This window comes from Echinops telfairi, unplaced genomic scaffold, assembly GCF_000313985.2.
Source record: "Echinops telfairi isolate 266 unplaced genomic scaffold, ASM31398v2 ScPeMD7_31;HRSCAF=116, whole genome shotgun sequence".
In the NCBI taxonomy this organism is placed as follows: domain Eukaryota; kingdom Metazoa; phylum Chordata; class Mammalia; order Afrosoricida; family Tenrecidae; genus Echinops; species Echinops telfairi.
In genome coordinates, this window is record NW_022103928.1 from 59,557,904 (window position 1) to 59,576,896 (window position 18,993).

The window sequence follows — 18,993 nt, forward strand, 5'->3', positions numbered from 1 at the left end:
AACGTATGTACAAAGGTGCTTTGATACAATTGATGTATGGATTGTTATAAGAAATGTAAGAGCCCCCAATAAAATGATTAAAAAAACTTTTAAAGAGAACATTCAGAGACAATGGAAATATTTACCTATCAAATAATATTCTTCTCTCCCATGGGAAAAGAAAACAGGCTTCTTTTCCCTGAGATCATCGGAGTCATTGCCCCACCGACCAGACTCTAGGAAGCGGCCATGTGGATCACAGGCACTTTGCACCAGCCTGTTGTTCAGGAATGTGCTACCGCAGTCCCATGACGTCTGTCCTGGCGGTGCCAATCCCATTCAGCTACCGTCCCTTTCCTCACAGTCTCATCTCCGTTCTGCAGGCACCTTGGACTGGCCTCATACGGGTGACTGTCAAAAGAAGCACAATACCTAGGACGATGTCCTTTTCTGAACCAGTTTGTTCTTTAGCTCCAAGGTGGCTCCACAGATCCGTTTTGGGTCAAGATTTGAAGGAACGGAGCCTGTCTTTGGACCCTGTGACTGAGGAGACATACATCTGTGACAAAAGATGACTAGCGGAGGTTTAAGCAGCCGATCTCTCCTTTAAACTCTCTCAGTGTCTGCTATTCCTGATATTACAAAGCAGTCATGTTCAGGTGGCTACTCAATAACAAGTCATACCGAACCGAGGAGCTGCCGTACTTCGCTGTGTCACCCTCTACGCGTTCACTAGCCATGGCCCTTCAAATGCGCACTCCCGTTAGCCACCTTTCACTCTCACTGCCCCCTTTCTCTGCCACAGCCAATCCTCTGTACTTGACCCTAGACAACAAGCAAACAAAAGCAAAACCCGAGGTGATCACATGCTACTCTCTGCCAGATCCTTTTTTAAAAGCATCGTGAACAGCTCATGCCCTCAAAACCCACCCCACCCAATGCTAGCTAGTCAATTCTGCTTATCGTCCCCCTACAGGGCAGGGTAGAATTGCTGGGGAGATGAGCCAGTCAGGGTGCAGTGTAGCAAGAATGAAACATACACCTTTCCTCTAGTTCTTTAATGCTTCCTCTCTCCCTCCCTCAACTATCATGATCCCAATTCTACCTTACAAATCTGGCTAGACCAGAGGATGTACACTGGTACAGATAGGAACTGGAAACACAGGGAATCCAGGACAGATGATCCCTTCAGGACCAGTGGTGAGAGTGGTGATACTGGAAGGGTGGAGGGGAGGTGTGGCAGAAAGGGGGAACCGATTACAAGGATATACATATGACCCCCTCCCTGGGGGATGGACAACAGAAAACTGGGTGAAAGGAGACATCAGATAGTGTAAGACATGACAAAATAATAATAATTTATAAATTATTAAGGGTGAGGGAGGGATGCTGGGCAGGGAGGGAGGGGGAAAATGAGGCACTGATACAAGGGCTCAAGTAGAAAGTAAGTGTTTTAAGAATGATGATGGCAGCAAATGTACAAATGTGCTTGATTGTGATAAGAGTTGTATGAGCCCCCAATAAAATGATTAAAACATAAAGTCAGCTTTCTCTCCCGTGGACAGGCTGCTCAGGGGGTTGAACTGCTGGCCTTTCAATCCAGAGTCGAGCATGCAGCCACTGCATCACCAGGGTCCCCTTGTCAAGGTTCTTCCCCCAAAACATCAAACTCGCTGCCATAAAAGCCATTCCGACTCATAGTGACCCTATAGGAGAGGGTAGAATTGCCCCTGGGAACTTCTGAGAGCAACTCTTTAAAGCAGTGGTTCTCAATCATCCTAATGCTGTGACCCTTAATACAGTTCCTCCTGTGGTGGTGACCCCCAACCATAAAATTATTTTCGTTGCTGCTTCAGAACTGTAATTTTGCTACTGTTATGAATCGTCATGTAAATATGTGATATGCAGGATGTATTTTCACTGTTACAAATTGAACATTGTTAAGCATAATTAAAGTACAGTGATTAATCACAAAACAATATGTAATTATATATTGTGAAATAGTTATGTTTTCCGATAGTCTTAGGTGACTCCTATGAAAGGGTTGTTCGACCCTCAAAGGGTTGTGACCCACAGGTTGAGAACTGTTGCTTTCAAGGGAGTGGAAACCCCCGTCTGTCTCCCGAGGAGCACCTGGTGGTTTTGAACTGCTGACCTTGCAGATTGTAACCCAATGCATAACCACTACACCACCAGGGCTTCACCCCGCTAAAAAGTAATGGACAGTTGGGTTTTTTTTAAGGCTTAACATGAAGCAGATAAGTAGACACGATTTGATAATCACCAAGACACTATTTTAATTAGGGGCTACAATACTTACCTTAACCACTGTCTACTACAATATTTTTAATGCTTTATTGTGGTAAAATGTACATCACAAAATTGTCGTCAGTTCAACATTTCTTATGTATATGATTCAGTCACATTTCGTTCATTTTGTACAACGATTACTATTATGTTCCCCTACCATTAGGAGAAACTCAGTGCCCATTAAATAATGACTCCCTCCCTCACCTTCCTCCCGCCCTTAGCACACAAAAGTTACCAAATATACTTGTGTATAAGCCGAGTTTTTCAGCATGTCTTTAATGCAGTTTTTGTGGTAAAATTAGGTGCCTCGGCTAATATTTGGGTTGGCTTATACAAGAGCATATATGGTAATAAACTTGTGTTATTTGGTCTCTATACATTTAAGTGGGGTCATCCAATATGGGTCCGCATGTAACGTATTTCATTCAGCATAATGCTTTCAAGACTCACCCAGGCTGTAGCCGATATCATGACTATATTTCTCTTTATGGTTGAATGGTATCCCATTTTTATTAGTCCCTTGGATGTTGCAAACAGTCAATGTGCTTGGTGGCTAATAGAAAAGTTGGAGGTTCAAATACAACTAGACGTGTCTTGGAAGAAAAATCTGAAGATCCACTTTGGATAAATCAGCCACCGTGGCAGACTCCAGGGGCCTCCATGATTCAGAGTTGAAGATGGTTACTTTTTAAAAATACTCCTTTGAATGCCTATACCAGGAGGAGCCCTGGTGGTGTAGTGGTTCTGAGATATACCTCTAACTGAAAGGTAAGCAGTTCAAAACCACCAGCTGTTCTTTGGGAGAAACAGGAGGCTTTCTACTCCCGTAGAGAATCCCAGTCTCAGAAACCCACAGGTGCACTTCTACTCTGACCTAGTGGGTCACGTGAGTCCGCACTGATGGACATTTAGGTCCTTTCCACCATTTAGCTCTAGTGAACAGTTTCACTGAACATTGGTGTACAAGTTTCTGCTTCAGTTCTTTTGGTTATTTTGGTAGTCAGTTGGGTGGAGTCTAACCTGCCAATCAGGTCACAGCCTGATGTTGTGTTCCTATAAGTGGAGACCTTGGGGGACCCTCGGAGACTCTCCCCTTTCATCTTCCTGTTTGGTGGCTGCCCTGATTGCTGCCAGAGCCCTGCTGTTTCCACCGGTTGTGAATTCACATGACTGCACTCACCAACCTGTGATCCTCCTGCATTCTGCATCACTGCCTGTGTCTGTGTGAGTCTGAGGAGGGCCTTATGGACTAGTATCAGACTTATCAACCTGAATCAGATGACTGGGACACTTTGTTGATACATAATTACTTTTTGATATAAAACTCTTCTTACTCTTCTTATGCATGTCACTGGATTTCTCTAGTCAGCCGGGCCTAACACAGGTATGTCCCTAGATTTGGGATTGCTGAACCATATGGTAGTTGTCAATTTAACACTTCGAGGCCACCACACTGCTACAATATTTTGAGTTATAATTAGACCAGCGGGACAAGGATTCTCTGTGAGAATACACAAACATGTACAAGCTCCAGAAAGCACAGATTGTGGGTACCATCTGCCTAAATTTCAAATCCTAACCAGACATTCATTCATTTTTATCTGTCACCGAGATGATTAAATCATGAGCCAAGTACTAAGTTAGTAACAGAGTGGTGTACAGTAACCAATTCTATTGATCAATATTTGCATCCATGCATTGAGAGTTGTCAGAAATCCCAAGCACTTATATACAGCAAACATATAATGGGCTTCTGCAAAGTTGAGTCTTGTCAGCAGGGATGCTAGAGAAGTTCCAGGGTCCTGGAGGACAGTATTTCTACCAGAAGAGTAGATGAGGAAGATACATAAGGAAGATATTCCCAAGCCAACTTGGACCACATCCTTTGAGCAGTGTTTTCCAGAAGTAAGAATTCAAGTACAGTAGAACCCCAGGACTTGATGCTAATCCGTTTTAGAAGAAGCGTCAAGGTGCGATGCAGTTGAGTTCTGAATAAATTTTTCCCAGATAAGAAATAACTGAAAATGGATTAATCCGTACTCGACCACCACGCTTTTACCCTAACCTTGCCTTTTCATACAAAACATTACACAGAAATTTCAGAGTAAATAAGTTCAATCATATACTAATTTAAATAAGAAACACAACATTAAAAAAGGTTTTAACAGCTGCAGGATGGCCCATACCTTGAGACTGATGAGGATCTGGATCCGTGGACACGATGTGGAGAGGAGGTGTGGAGAGACGGTGTGGAGAGTCACTGTTTGGAAGGGGAATCCCCTTCCATAAAATCAACTGTAGCTGCTTTTCAGGAGTTTTTTCCTTTCTTTGCCTTTTTTCGCTAGGACCTAGCTTTCTCTTAAAAAAAAAAAAAATCTGTCTAATGTGGTCTGTTGTTGGTGTTTCCTTAACTGTTTTCTAAAAGGATTTATTAAATATCATCAATATCAATAACACCGTTCAGTTCCTTATCACGATTCTTTTAGAAAAACTCTTTCTTAGCACCCAAGTTTTTTATCTAAAAATAATACAAAAGCCACAAAAACTAAGAAAATTATAGCAAAACGATTGGAACACAGCTGCAAAAGGTTTAAACAACGCGTACTAACAACACCAACTAACGCCGAGTGACTGAAACAAGAACTGCTTTTGTTTATAAAAATCACCTGTGTCTGGTCGGATTCAATTGCTTTGTTTCAAGCTCCAATGCAAAAGTTTCTCGACATTTTGTGTTGAAATCCAATGATGTCGAGTCCTGATGCAGCCAAGAACCAGGGTCCTACTGTAGATGACCCAGTCACATGTATAGGTTTGGGTTTCCCAAAGTTTTAAAAATCTCGTTCTGAAAAAAGATTTTTGTTTGTTTGGGTTTTGTTTGAGAAGCAAGATTTTCTCTGGTACCAATACTCTTTCTAAACCTCAGGGCCATAAGCGTGTTTCTGGAGTAAGATCCTTTCCTAGCACCTAGCTCGCTCCCTTCTCCCCATAGCAGCCCCTCTACTAATCTTGAAGGTTACCTCTCCCTCAGGGTAGGTGCACAGGCGCTGGGTGGGCCCTATTCCTGCTCAAGAGTGCACTGACAGTTAACACATTGCATGGCCGGGCCGTTGAGCTCAGTCCACAAGTGGACAGATGAGGAATTCTTACCCCTGTTGCCCATCAGGCTTGACTCTGAGACTGGAACCGCTGCCGTCATCGTCCCGCGAGGCAAAAACCCTCAGAAGTTCCACGGACTATGAAGCCATTACAGTGAGAGGCAGAGAGGAGAAATGAAGTTCTGTGTGTGTGTGTGTGTGTGTGTGTGTGTGTGTCAGGGGTGGGGTGGGGTTCACACCCTAAAGACACTGTTTGAGCCCAGAATCCAACTGTACTTGCGACCCTGGTTCCCTGTGGGCTTTTTCACGGTGCGTAAAAAAAAAGAATTCTGTATTTGCCTCCAGTTCTTGGGAGCAGATGGTCTAACACTTATACAGGACAGAAAAAAACCCTGTAATAGATCGCTTTAATCAGATGCCATCTCATCATTTCCAGGCCCGGTCCCAAACTCACCAGGGTTAGAGCCTCTGAGCTATAAAACTGACAGAGGGCTTTCAAGATGCTTTGAGATCCACATCACAGAAAATGTCATTATGAGATGTTTAGCCAAACGCTATTTTGTAGGAATTTTCAGAAGTCCGAATTCCACTTGTAGGGTCATTAAAGAAAACTAGCAGAAGGGCACTTAGGTGCAATCTGCTTTGCTTGGCTGATATTGGCCGGCCCCAAAGAGAACTGCACCAGAAATTGTGTGTAGTGAACACAAGATCCTAAAGCACGCGAAATCGATTTTTAGAGTATTTATTGCTTCTGACAGCTGGCTTATCACTAGATGTAGTCATGCAGCTCCCTCCCTGTTCCCTCTCACACGCACACCTGATGAGTTAATATGAATGATGCCTCATGAGAAGCCGTCTGTGACTTTGAGATGTCTTCTGCCAGCTAACACTGAGCACAACGACTGCAGCATCCGTCTGTCCATCAGCCCCCCCATTCCACAACGAAGGCCTGGCGCCAGCAATGCCAACTGGGGTCTGATTCCACCTAAGGACTTTCATGTCATGTCTGACTCTGATTTGATAGTCCATGAATCCATATATTTGAAGAAGGTTTTAACCAAGCCTCACTGAACAGTTTATAATCTGAAAATAAAAAATGGGGGGGGGGGGGTTACACAGAACAGTGACATCAACAACAAAAACAGTGCAGTGCTGAACTTTAAAAAATAGAATATTGCTGCCACCTTGTGGCTATCTGGAAGTAAAAATAATTTTTCCCCACAGGTTTTTTTCATAATGACTGTTGCCAATAGCAGGCTTACTTACCTTAAACCATCGTTGGCCTGCATGCTCTGTAACTCTACTGTGAAGTAGGTTTGCAGAGGAGATCAGCAGTTTTACCCTCATCAGATGCCTGGTGTCTGGCGCTGGTTCCATCAGTGTCTGCCGCTCTCTCCTTGTTAAATGTTGTCTTCCCTTCCCCCAAGTTAAGAGGTGTCCATGCACTGGCCTGTGGCTTCCCCTGTCCTCTCCTCCCCCGTCCACTCACATTCACCATCAAAGTCAGTTTCCTTCCATGTGAAAACTCTTCATTCCTTTTGTTTAACGAATAGTGGTCTCCTACAGTATTGGCCCTTTGTGATTGACTATTTTCACTCAACATCACATATTTTTTCAGTATTAACGTGGTAAACAATAAAAATCAAGACAAAGAAAAGACTTGCCAGCCAAAGGGAATGGTCATTGGAGGTTTCCAAGGGGCGGAGGGTAAGGGTGAGAAGATGCAGCAATGGATGAGTCGGTTGACAAGGGTTGATTTTGGTGCAAGGGAGGAAGGAGGCGCAAAAGAGTGGGAGGTGAGGGGTGTGGTGGAGGTAGGATGGAATTCAAGTGAAAGTGTGGGGGGGGAGGGGGGAGTGGATGAGTGGTTTGAAATGTAGAATGCAGGGTTGATGGTCTGCAAGGTAACCCCCCACCTAATTCACAATAAAAATTCATTTAACACAAACAAAACATGGTAACTAGCCAATCTCTGTCACAGTTGGCTCAGACAACTTGGATTGCCTGTGGTTTGCCTTTGCCTCCTACCGTCTTTCTTATTCACCAGCCCTTCGTGTTGTTAGTGTTAGGCGGTGCCGTGTGCTGGGTTCCCACTTGTACGAGCGCTGGGTCTGACAGACTAAATAAAACCCTGCCCGCTGCCCACGGCTGCTCCTGTGCTTGAGCCGCAGGGAAAGCTACTGTGTCAGTCCACGGCACCAATGGCCTTCCTCTCTTTCACTGCCCCTCCTTTCACCAAGGTGAGGTCCCTCCGGACAACATGTCCAAAGTCCAAGAGATGAAGTCTCTCTCGTCTTACTTCCAAGGAGCACTCTGGTCGTATTTCTTCCAAGACAGACTTGTTTGTCCTTTCAGCAGTCTGTGGTCGTTTCAATAGGCTTCACCAGCACCATGCAAACGCGATTCTTCTTTGATCTTCCTTATTAAATATCAAACTTTCACATACAGACAAAGCTACTGAAGTAAAATACCATGGGTTGGGCCAGATACACTTTATTTCTCAAAGTAATAGTCTTGCTTTTCAACACTTTATAGAAGTTTTGTGCAACAGACTTACCCAATGCAATGCGTATTTTGATCTTTTGACTGCTACCTCTCTAAGCACTGATTGTGGATCCAACCAAGACAAATGAAGTCCTGGACCAGTTAAATCTTTCTCAGTTTATTACGAGGCTACCTATTGGTTCAGTTGTGAGGATTTCTATCTTCTTGACATTCAGTTGTAATTCATACCGAAGGCTGCAATCCTTGATCCTCATCCGCAAATACTTCAAGTCCTCCACACTTTTAGCCAGCAAGGCTGTGTTATTTGCATATCACAGGTTGTTCATAAGCCTGCCTCCAATCCTGAAACCCAATTCTTCCTCATATAAGCCAGCTTCTCTGATTATTGGCTTATTGAAACCTCGTCAGTAATTGGAATACCTATGGATAGCTCCTAGCATGATACCCACTAATTGACTAAATGACTATTTCAGAGATTAAAAAAAAATTATTTACTTTTGTTTTCAAAAATAAACACAACAGAACATCCTCCCCCAATTCAACGATTTCTATGTGTACAATTCAATGACATTGAAACAGACAGGCTGAAACACGTTGAAAACTAGAGCAACTGGGTAAAACGGCAGTGTCAACTACAGATTCTTGATATGGCTCTTCCCTAAAGTGAGTCCAGGGACTCTATAAAGGAAAACAGCATTCATGCTGAAGCTAGAAGCAGGGCCAGCTCCAAACCACAGCCTGGGAGCAAATGAAGATAGAATACGGTAACAGAAATGTGACTCACTCCCCAAAGCAGCGGTTCTCAGCCTGTGGGTCGCGACCCTTTTGGGGGTTGAACGACCCTTTCATGGGGCTCAAATGACCCTTTCACAGGGGTCACCCGATTCATAACAGTAGCAAAAGTACAGTTATGAAGTAGCAACGCAAATAATTTTATGGTTGGGGGGGTCACAACATAAGGAACTGTATTTACAGGGTCACGGCATTAGGAAGGCTGACAACCACTGTTCTAAAGGAAAGTGTGCAGAATGCAAAAACAAGGCGAACAAGATGAATGAAAAACAGTTGCTGTCAAGTTGGATCTGATTCTTGATGACCACGGAGTAGAACAGTGTGCCAACCAGGTGTTCAATGGCTGGCATTCCAATGGCAGACTGCCAGGACTTTCTTCTAGGGCAGCTCTGGGTGGCTTCAAGTCTCCAATTTTCCACTCAGTAGACAAGCACGTAACCTTTTGCACTACCCAAGGCCTCCTAACATACCAAAGGCGGAGGAATTTCTGAAAAACTATTTCTCTGGGAGGTCCAAGGAAAGAGACAACATATTCTGTTTTCTGCCTCATTCACATGCTCTAGGTAAGACCGAGGCTTAGGCTGGGAGAGTTGTAAAACTTACCCCCCCACTGATCTAAAGGAAACACATAAGGGCCAAAGTCTAGTTAGCCTAGGACCATTTGTACATAGCCGGCAATGAAACCGCAAACACAGAATCCGTGGGGACAGGCAAACACAGGGCTAAGTTTTTCCCTCATTTAAATTTTTCTGAAATCAAACTGCTTAAAGAATCTACAGCAAAGGAGACTCTCCCTCCGAAAGATCATCTCCTCTATTTGGCACCTACCTTTGAGCAGAGGAGTATCTTCTACTGGACTTTTTAAAAAGCATTAACACTGAACACGTGATTTCTACTTGTTTCTTTAGATATCATAAACCAACCCAGGCTGACTGCCCCTGGATCAGTGCTGACCTATAGCGACCCTATAAGACACAGAAGAACTCCCACCTTGGGTTTTCCGGACTGTGCATCTTTACTGGAGCAGAAAACCGTATTGTTTGCCTGTGCAGCAGCCGATGATATCAGACCGCCGACCTTGTGGTTAGGACTCCAGCTAGTAACCCTCCAAGCCACCAGGGCTCCTCAAGAGCTCCTCCTGGTTAGAAAATAAAGAAACTGTGCCCTTCCTTACTCTGTCGAACTTTCTGGGGCTGCTGAAAGTTTGCTTTAAGCTGTGAAATGAAACAAAATGGCATTTGGCTGAATGATTTCCAAGGTCATTCTGAATCTAAAAGGTGAAAATTCACATCTACTTCCCTGCCAACCTTAAAATATGCCAATAATAATAATTGTTCAACTTATGGTGCTATATAAAACATAAACCTCCTTCCATTATTAATTTCTCAGTGAGAAAATTTAATTTAAAGATGAAAGATCTTGTGGGGGGGAAGCAGTTTGAAATCTAAAATATTTCTGTTAAAGTCCAAAAGATTTAAAGCCTGAAGAGGTCCTGCTGTCTTTGTGCATTATAAATCCAAGGAAATGGAAGTTTCAAGTCTAAACTAAAATTCCAAAATCATTCTCCCCAACTTCTCATTCTGCTCCATTTCAGTTAGATGAATTCCCTGTGTCCGGGCTCATTTTGCAGCGGCAGTCTGGACTGTCTACCTCTAGCTTTTCCCCCTGCAGTTCCTTTAGGACCTCAGGAATTATGTTAGTTCACTGCCAAGTAACTCAAGAATCTCACTTTTTAAGGATCCAAAGCACTAGTAGAAAAATGAATAATTATTTAAGCATTCACCTCGCACATTTTAGAAAGGGAAGTAACCCTCAATCCCTAAAACAGTTATCCCAACCCTCAGGTCATCCCACACAAATTATCCCAATACCCAGTCATTTGAACTGCCAACTGTCGAGAAACACAGAATTTAATCTTTGAAAAAGATTGCTTCCAACTACACAGGGCTACTGGTCAATTCATGATGCTTATCTGGGTCCATGACCGTTATCTTACAATTCTATTGATCTATTGGATTAAAATTTAAAAAAGAAATTATAAGTCTGAAAATAGGGAACTAGAGAGCAATTTGTAAGGATGACAACAAATGACAAATTAAGCAGAGGGAATAATGTACTTATAGAATTTGCATATGGTGAGGAAGTCAAGTAGACTAAGATAGAACAAACTATTTGAAACTTGAGAAGAAATTAGTAAATTTAGGGTAACCTCAAAGAAAATTATAAATTTCATCAAAATTTTAAAAAAGGGAAAGCAAAAGATTTAGGAAACACTAAAACAACAGCAATGAAGAAAATGACTAGAAAACACATAAATAAAATTAATTCAACAGCAGAAATCACTTGGAATAAAGAAATTGGCAGCACTACAAGAAAACACATAGCCAAGTGACAGCAATAAATTAATACCTGTCAATAAGGACACTGAATGTAAATGGTGTAAATGCACCAGTGAAGAGACAGAGTAGCAGAATGGGTAAGAAAAGAAAACAGGTCCATCAATATGCTGTTTACAATAAACACATCTTAGTCACAAAGACAAAAATTGACAAAATGAGAAGAATGGGGGGAAAATATCAAGCTAGTGAAAATAAAAAAAGAGCAGGAACACCAATATCAATCCATTTAAGAGACCAAGAAGGGCAATTAAAGGGTCAATTGAACAAGAAAATATAACCATAGTGAATATCTTTACATCCAATGAAAGAGCCTCAGCATATGTTAATTATACTCATAGAGTTAAAGAGAGAAATAAACAACTCTATCATAATAGATTTTAATAAACCACTCGATGGAAATAGACAAATAGGAACTCAAAACACCGAAGATCTAAACAACATAATCAAGTAACTTGACCTTTTAGTCATATACAGAACACTCCGTCCAACAAAAAATACAATGTACATTCTTCTCCAGTGCATATGGAACATTCTCCAGGGTAGACCATGTTAGGCCACAAGACAAGCTGCAATAAGATTTAAAATATCAAGACATTACAAGCTAAACATCCTGCTTTAAAACTACATGGAAAACATTTAAAATGAAATTTCAAAATTCCTTTATTCAAATGAGAATGAAAACACAATGTAACAATTCCTTTAGGACATAGCAAAACTAGTACTCAGTGAGCAATTTATAGCACTGAACACATCACAATATTTTTAAAAAATCAGCCGTTTAGCTGAACAGCTCCAACTTCAGCAGCCACCAGCTACTCCAAGGAAGACAAAATCCAACACCCATTCCTGATTTTTAAAAAAAGTCTTAACAAAATAGTTACAGAAGGGAAATTCCTCAACATAATAAAAGGCATATGTAAGGCATATGTTATAAAGCCAATAGTCAACATTACTCTTAATGAAGAGGAACTGAAGCATTCCCCTTACATACCAGAGTCATACAAGGATGCCTTATCACCACTCCTACTTACTATTGTGCTAGAAATCTTACCCAGAGCTAACAGGCAACAAAGAGAAACTAAAGGCATCCAAATTGACAAATAAGTAAAACACTATTTGCAGATAATAAAATTCTATGTATAAAAAATTCCAGAGAATCCCCAAGAAAATTGTTAAAACTAATTAAAAGATTCAGCAAAGTGGCAAGGTATAAGATCAACATACAAAAATCATTTGTATTCCTTTATACTAACAGAGATTTATTTTTAAAAAAGGAAATCAGCAAAATAATACAATTTTTAAAAGCCACCCCAAAGACGAACACCTCGGAATAAATATAACTAGAGAAACAAAAGAGCTATACAAAGAAAACTATAAAACACTACTCTGAGACCTTTGTAAAAGACCTACATAAATGGAAGAATGCATCATGTTCATGGATAGGAAGACTTAACATTGTGAAAGTGTCAATATTGCCAAAAGTGATCTACAGATATGCTATCTTAGTCCAGAATCCAAGGTCATTCTTTATAGAGATGGGAAAACTAATCACCAACTTTACAGGGAAAAGGCAGAGACTCCAGATAAACAAAGCACTACTAAAGAAGAACAAAGCAGGAGGCCTCCACCTTCCCGATCTCAAAACCTACTACACAGCCTGGTATGGTACAGCCTCTGTGGAAACTGACGGGCTCGTCCTTGACAACTTCCATCTTCTCTCCGTTTGTCATGATGTTACCTGTTGGTCCAGTTGTAAGGATTTTGCTTTTCTTTACCTTGACTTGCAATCCATACTGAAGGTGGCAATCCGTGATCTTCATCGGCAAGTGCTTCAAGTCCTCCTCACTTTCAGCAACTAAGGTTGTGTCATCTACATATCACAGGTTGTTAATAAATCTTCCTCCAATCCTGATGTCATATTCTTAGTCAAATAAGCCAGATTTCTAATTATTTGCTCAGTAATTTGAAAATACAGTCTTGGTGATAGAAATTAAGCTGGAAAGCATAGAATTTTGCAAGACTTCTTCTTTCAACAACACAGTGACCTATACACAGACTTTCCCAGATGGAAGACACAGAAATCAAATTGACTACATCAGTGGGAAGACAAGATGGAGAAGCTCAATATCAGCAGCTTAATCCCAGCCAGGAAAAGGGGAATCAGAACGGAATTTTCCTTTCCTTATAAGGATCTCATGAGCCCTGCTGACCTAGTGGTTACACCTTCAACTGCTAACCACAAGGTCAGCAGTTCAAAACCACCAAGACAAGGTTTTCTACTCTTGTAAAGTTAAAGCCTTGAAAATCCATGGAGGAAGTTGTCCCTTGCCTTATAGGGATGCTATGGATCAGAACAACTCCATGGCAGTAAGGTTTGGGTCTTGAGTTCTCACTATTCTTGGTCTTTTAGGTTCAAACGTTTGAACATTTGCATGAGGGCAGTTTGTACCTTTTAGGTCAGCACTAAGGTGAAGGGGATCCTCTTACACTGTCTGTACATTTCTCACAATAGGAACTAGGTAAAACCAACAAGAGGGTGTAACCAGGAGGAGGCTGAATTTTCAAGCTTCTCTACTCCTGTTATTATTCTTCTCGCAAGAGTCCGAGGAAAGGTTTGAACAGAAAAAGTTTATTGAAGGGGATATTTTGGAAAAGCCGCAAAGACTTATAGCTAGTCTAAAGGCCTGGCAAAATATAAAGCAGTTACTTATATCCTGCTAATGGTGAACCACCCAACATGGGCTGCCTTTTTTGGGGGTGATGGTGGTGGTGGTGGTGGTGGTGTCTTCTGCTATTGGCCGGTGCTCTGTCGTGTACCTGCTCTTCCCAGGTAGCTGCATCCTTCCACCCGAGCACTCCAGCCTTTATGCTAAGCTCTTGCCTCAGACTCAAAACTCAAGAGTCTATTCAGTCCATTATTGGGGTACTGTGAACATCCTGGCCTTCCCCTCCCTCCCCCTTTCACTATCTCCAATATCTCCAGGTCTCTTCTATTGATAAGGAAATGTATTTTATCCTGCCCCTTCACCTCCCTTCCTTTGTAGGAGGGGTGTGTGTGTGAGGATATCTATGGAAACATGTTTCCACCTCTTTTTTGTGTTAAGATTCCTGCCAGGTCCTCCCACCATACCCTCTTCTCCCCTCACCAGCCTGACAAGCTAAGAGGCATACAGCCAATCTGCTTGGTCATGCATGCCCACTAAGAAAGGCAGGTCCTACCTTGACCTTTTGAGGTTTCAGGCTGAAAACCACACCCTTTGCTGGCCATGCCCGCTATGACACCTTCATACACGTTAATTAGCTCCCCAAATGAATCCTCTGGATATGTGTAATGTTGTTAGAAAGTACGTGAACATAAGCTACCCACTGTATTAGGCCGGGTTTTCCAGAGAAACAAATCCATGACTGTCATCTATGTATGAGAAAGAGCTTTATATCAAAAAGCAATTATGTATCACGAAGGGCTACCAGTACAGTCCACCTCGAGCGCCTGCAGTCGTGGAGGCCACTGAGGCCAGACTGTGACACAGAGGCTCAGCACTGAGACTATGGGGTGCCTTCTTCTCATCTGCCTGAGACCAAGGAACCGTGAGACCTAGCAACAGGCAAAAGGGCCAGATTGCTGAGACTGGAGAGAGACTTGGCTGCAGGCTGGCGAGAGTTCTTAATGCTTGCTGATGCTGACTCGTGGTAACCGATTAACTTTCCCATCAAACCCCTTTAATTGTGAAAAATAATAGGACTATATAAAGAAGTGGTTGGTCATCTCTGAGCACTCCATCAACAGCTGGCATTTAGGGTTCTTTGAACAAGTAAAGTCCCTGGGTGATGGAAACAGTTCATGCTCTCAGCTGCTCTAGTTTGGATGCTCTAGTCCACCCAATAATGCCTCAGAAGCAAAGTCCTAGTAAACTACTTCTGAAAAATCAGCCATCGAACACCCTAGGGAGCACAGTTCTACTGACACACCCGAGACTGCCAGGAGTCAGAATCCACTAAACTGGTAGCTTGCTTTTTATTTGGGGTTTTGGGTATACTGTGTTAGAACTGGAAGTCCCAGTACCTCATCTGCAGAAGGCTATGCAAAGGAGATCCCCAACTCCCTTTGCAGAGTCCCACGTGGATTCAACTTCCCTGGGATCCCTTCTGTTCATTAACTAGAGATGAGACCATCTTGCCCCCAGGCAGAGTGCTTTGGAAAGTAGGTTACCCCCACCCCTCTGCAGCTGTCCCGGGGAGGGCAGTCTACCTGAGGGGCTTCCTTGGGTGTCCTTGATGGGCAGTACATAGTCACGAGTTGGGCCCTGACTGCATTGGTCAGAAGGCCCTGGTCCAATCTTGAAAGCTCTTCTACCTAACATAATGAACGTACCCCAAGTATGGCCCAGTTCCTGCTCCTATAGTCCCCCTGTAACTGTGACGCATCGGTCTCCCACCGACCAGGAGTGTGTGACCGTGTCTTGGGTTCCATGGTTTGTTTTCTAGCTTTCTAACGGGAGTCTCAGATGCCTTTCTCATTTGGGTGATGTGTCTGTGTCTTTGTCCTGCTAATAAATGTGGCCCTGAAATTATAGTTGAAAAAAAATTCTAGTTGAGATTGGGGTGTCTTTCGTACCCTAAAACAATCTCCAAAAATACAGTTTCAAGTGTATAAAGTTTCATCAAACACACATTGTACAAAAATATTTTCTTTTAATAAAGATTTCCAAATGTGACATAAATAGTCCAGTAAGTAAACTTTTAGTATTTATCCTTCATAGCACAGAGTTTTTCTTCAAAATATGTCCATATTCTTGTGATATTTTCAATATTGGACCTCAATTTACTTAAATATATTCCTAGATCCCATAGGAGAGATTCTAAACATGTCCGATTCTAATTCACCATGAGCTAGAAAGAAAATGAAAGAATTATGCTTTCTAAAATACTTGCTAATTAAGTCTAAATCAGTAAAAAAAAGTTGATAACTTTATCAGTATAAATGCAAGATACTAGGTTACAATTAAATATAATCTTCAATAGTTACACAATGAATTAATTGTCATTATCCTTAAAACAGAGCAGTCCTGGAATGCACAGGAGGGATAACTGTCCTAGGATTGTGTACATACTGGAGGCTGTGGGGTGGAGGTGTCCTGTAAGGACAAGTCAGAAATCTGCCAGATGGAGGAAGCAGCCTGTGCAGAACGAGACATGAGGAAGAACACTGGGAAATGTGTGAGTTTGGCTTTGATGCTAGGTCAACGGGGAAGAGTAGGGTGGTGAAAAGAGGTAAGGCTGGTTAGCTTGGCAAGAAATGAAGTGATCTGAGTAGTTTCATTTCATGAAAAAGAATTTGGAGTTTATTCTGAGGTCAGAAGGGGACCAATAACCAAGCGAATGATCAAATCAAGCTGTCACAGTGAGAGCGATTTGCCTAGCACTAGACTCGCTGCCTTTTCAGGCTCCTGTGCTATCACTGACAGCAGGATTGGATGAGGCCTACGTTTTCTGAAAAAAACGTCAGTGTTCAGGCTAGTAGCTTGCAGAAATGGAAGGACAGAATAGAGAGTGTAGTCAGAAATAAAAAGGGAGCCACATACCTTTAAAAGATTTTTTAAATATATGGAACATGATAGAAGTATTAGGAATAATTATGTTCATTATGAATATTTATGATTTATTTTCTTAAGATGTACATTGAGAAATAATTTAATACTTAATTTCATTTACTCAATATCTAAATGTAATTAATAAAATTTATCAACATACCTTCCTCCAGTTCTCTAGTTATATTGTTTTGCAATTCCTCCTGCATCTGAAATAAGTCAAATATTATTTATAATGTTACATTAAACAAGACATAATTTAGTTGATTAAGTGGGTGAGCATAAAAATAATGATCTGAAATGTAAACTCCACCTAAGTTCCAATGAAAAGGAAAGACAATTTAGTAAGGATCACACTTATCTTTATAAAATGTAATCATCATTTAAATAACACTTTAGAAATTAAACCCAATTTAGGAATTCATTAAATAGAACAACAGGCAAATTAAACATTTTTTCTATTTATTTTAGTTCCAGGTAACAGAGAAAACATATAAAATATTGCTTAAATGACTCTGATAAAAATCCAAATATTGACCTATTGAATATATATCATTTTCTAAAAAGTGGAACCTGATCTTATTGGTATAACAATTAAATAATTCAAGTCACACTTTGTATATTGAATGCATTACTTTATCATTCTTAATAAAACATTGCCTTTTATAATAGCTAAGTCAGTTCTTTGACTTTAATATAGATTTTTCCTTAAAAATCAAATGAAATTTCCAGTCCTTATTTTCAGAAATTAAAACTTAAAAAAATATCTGTACCTTTAATTTTTCAGTAGATCATTAGTCCATAAACTGAAGAATGTGGTACTACCTTAGTTTGAAGTGAATATTCAACTGATAAAAGATGTAGCAAAAAATATTGTGAAATCTATGTTATGGTTATAACACTTTATTCAAGTGCATACAAAGAATCAAGAAAAATTTGCTTGCAGGAAGGATAAACAAAGGTTTGAAAAGATTTGAAATCAGATTTCAAATATAGTTGATTTATGACTTTCTGGAATTAGAAACAGTTTTATTCAGAGGCTTGAAAAAGTTCCATTAGCTTTTCATTTCACTTTTCCCCAAACTTTCTTAAGTCCCTGAGTGTGCAGACAGAGGGACTTCCAAAAGAAGGTGGAAAGGAAGCCCGCTTTATTTCCATTCCTTTTGAATAGTGGGCTGGAAATCCTAACCCAAGCTAGCAAGCAGAAAACAGGGATTCAAGACATCTATATAGGCAAAGAAGCAAACCTTTACTAGCAGACAATATGATTCTATACATAAGAAATCCCAGACACGGAAAGAAACTTGTTAGAGCTAAGTTATAATTCAGCAACGTGACAGGATCGGCACACAAACATCAGTTGGATTCTTTTCTGCTAAATACAGTGGTGACGGAGGTGCACACCCTGTGCATCGTTGCACTATTCAGGCAGCACGGTGATGGGAAACCCTAAATGCCCCGTGGGGGAAGAATGGAGGCATTACAAGTGCAACAAGATGCAGGGTTACGAACAGGGATGAACCCTGACACAATGCAGACCACGGACTAACCTGGAGGTCACTGTGCAAAGTGAAATTCATCAAGCACAGAGGACAAATGTCGCGATTATCGTGAGACAACCTTCATGACTCATACAAGGACTCCCCCCCATCTGAGCTAGCCAGACCCCTGTACTTGTTTCTGCCTCACTTAATATGGTTTCACGAAGCTCCTTGAAAACAAACACAAAGGGTCTTTTTTTTTCTTAATGCATGAAGGTTAATGATTTAGTCAACCTCCCTAATTTTACAGAGGAGAAAATACAGCCTTAGAGAGATTATCTAGCTTCTGGGAGGTCACCAAGCCAATTAGGGGCAGACCTGTCCTCTAATTGAGCCCCCAGTTCTACTATGCTAGCTAATTCCTCCTAATCAGGAAAATGTAGATGGTTAGATTTAACTCAAGAGAAATGAACCCATAAAAGTCCTGTAATAAAGTGCAAGCTTGAGCTATGAAAAAAGTTGCTGTAGCCAAATAGTAAATTCTAAAGTTATGAATAAGAATGAACAGAAACTATTATCATAGCTTCTGCCAGTGGCCGCCAATACACCTCCTTATCGGTTGCAAAAGGACAAACACCGGATGAGCCTCACGCATATGAAACAAGCAAAGAGAGATGCCAGAGCTGAAATTCAGATAGGCAGGCTTTGCCCGGATGAAAGAAACAGGCACTCTATTCCTGCTTGGGAACAAATGGTCACGGCTCAAACAACGTTCTACCACATAAAAAACGTAAATCTTAAGACCTGTAATTTCTGTCTTTGAGATATTCATATAACAACATTT

The 18,993-nt window shown here is 41.3% G+C and overlaps 1 protein-coding gene across 8 annotated transcripts in view; it reads right to left on the reverse strand.

The window, feature by feature from the left end:
• Nucleotides 1–6,112: 6,112 nt before the first annotated feature.
• The window catches only part of ANKRD26 (ankyrin repeat domain 26), a 94,064-nt gene continuing 81,183 nt past the window's right edge, over nucleotides 6,113–18,993 (reverse strand). For 7 of the 8 annotated variants that reach the window (XM_045289830.1, XM_045289827.1, XM_045289832.1 and 4 more), the window contains 2 exons: nucleotides 16,832–16,877; nucleotides 6,113–6,467 (listed from right to left, as the gene is read on the reverse strand). In XM_045289830.1, the coding sequence (XP_045145765.1) occupies nucleotides 6,385–6,467; nucleotides 16,832–16,877 (129 nt within the window). In that variant the 3' untranslated portion in view covers nucleotides 6,113–6,384. Of the gene's footprint in view, nucleotides 6,468–15,752; nucleotides 15,971–16,831; nucleotides 16,878–18,993 lie in introns of those variants that run through there. The other variant, XM_045289829.1, reaches the window with a different exon arrangement.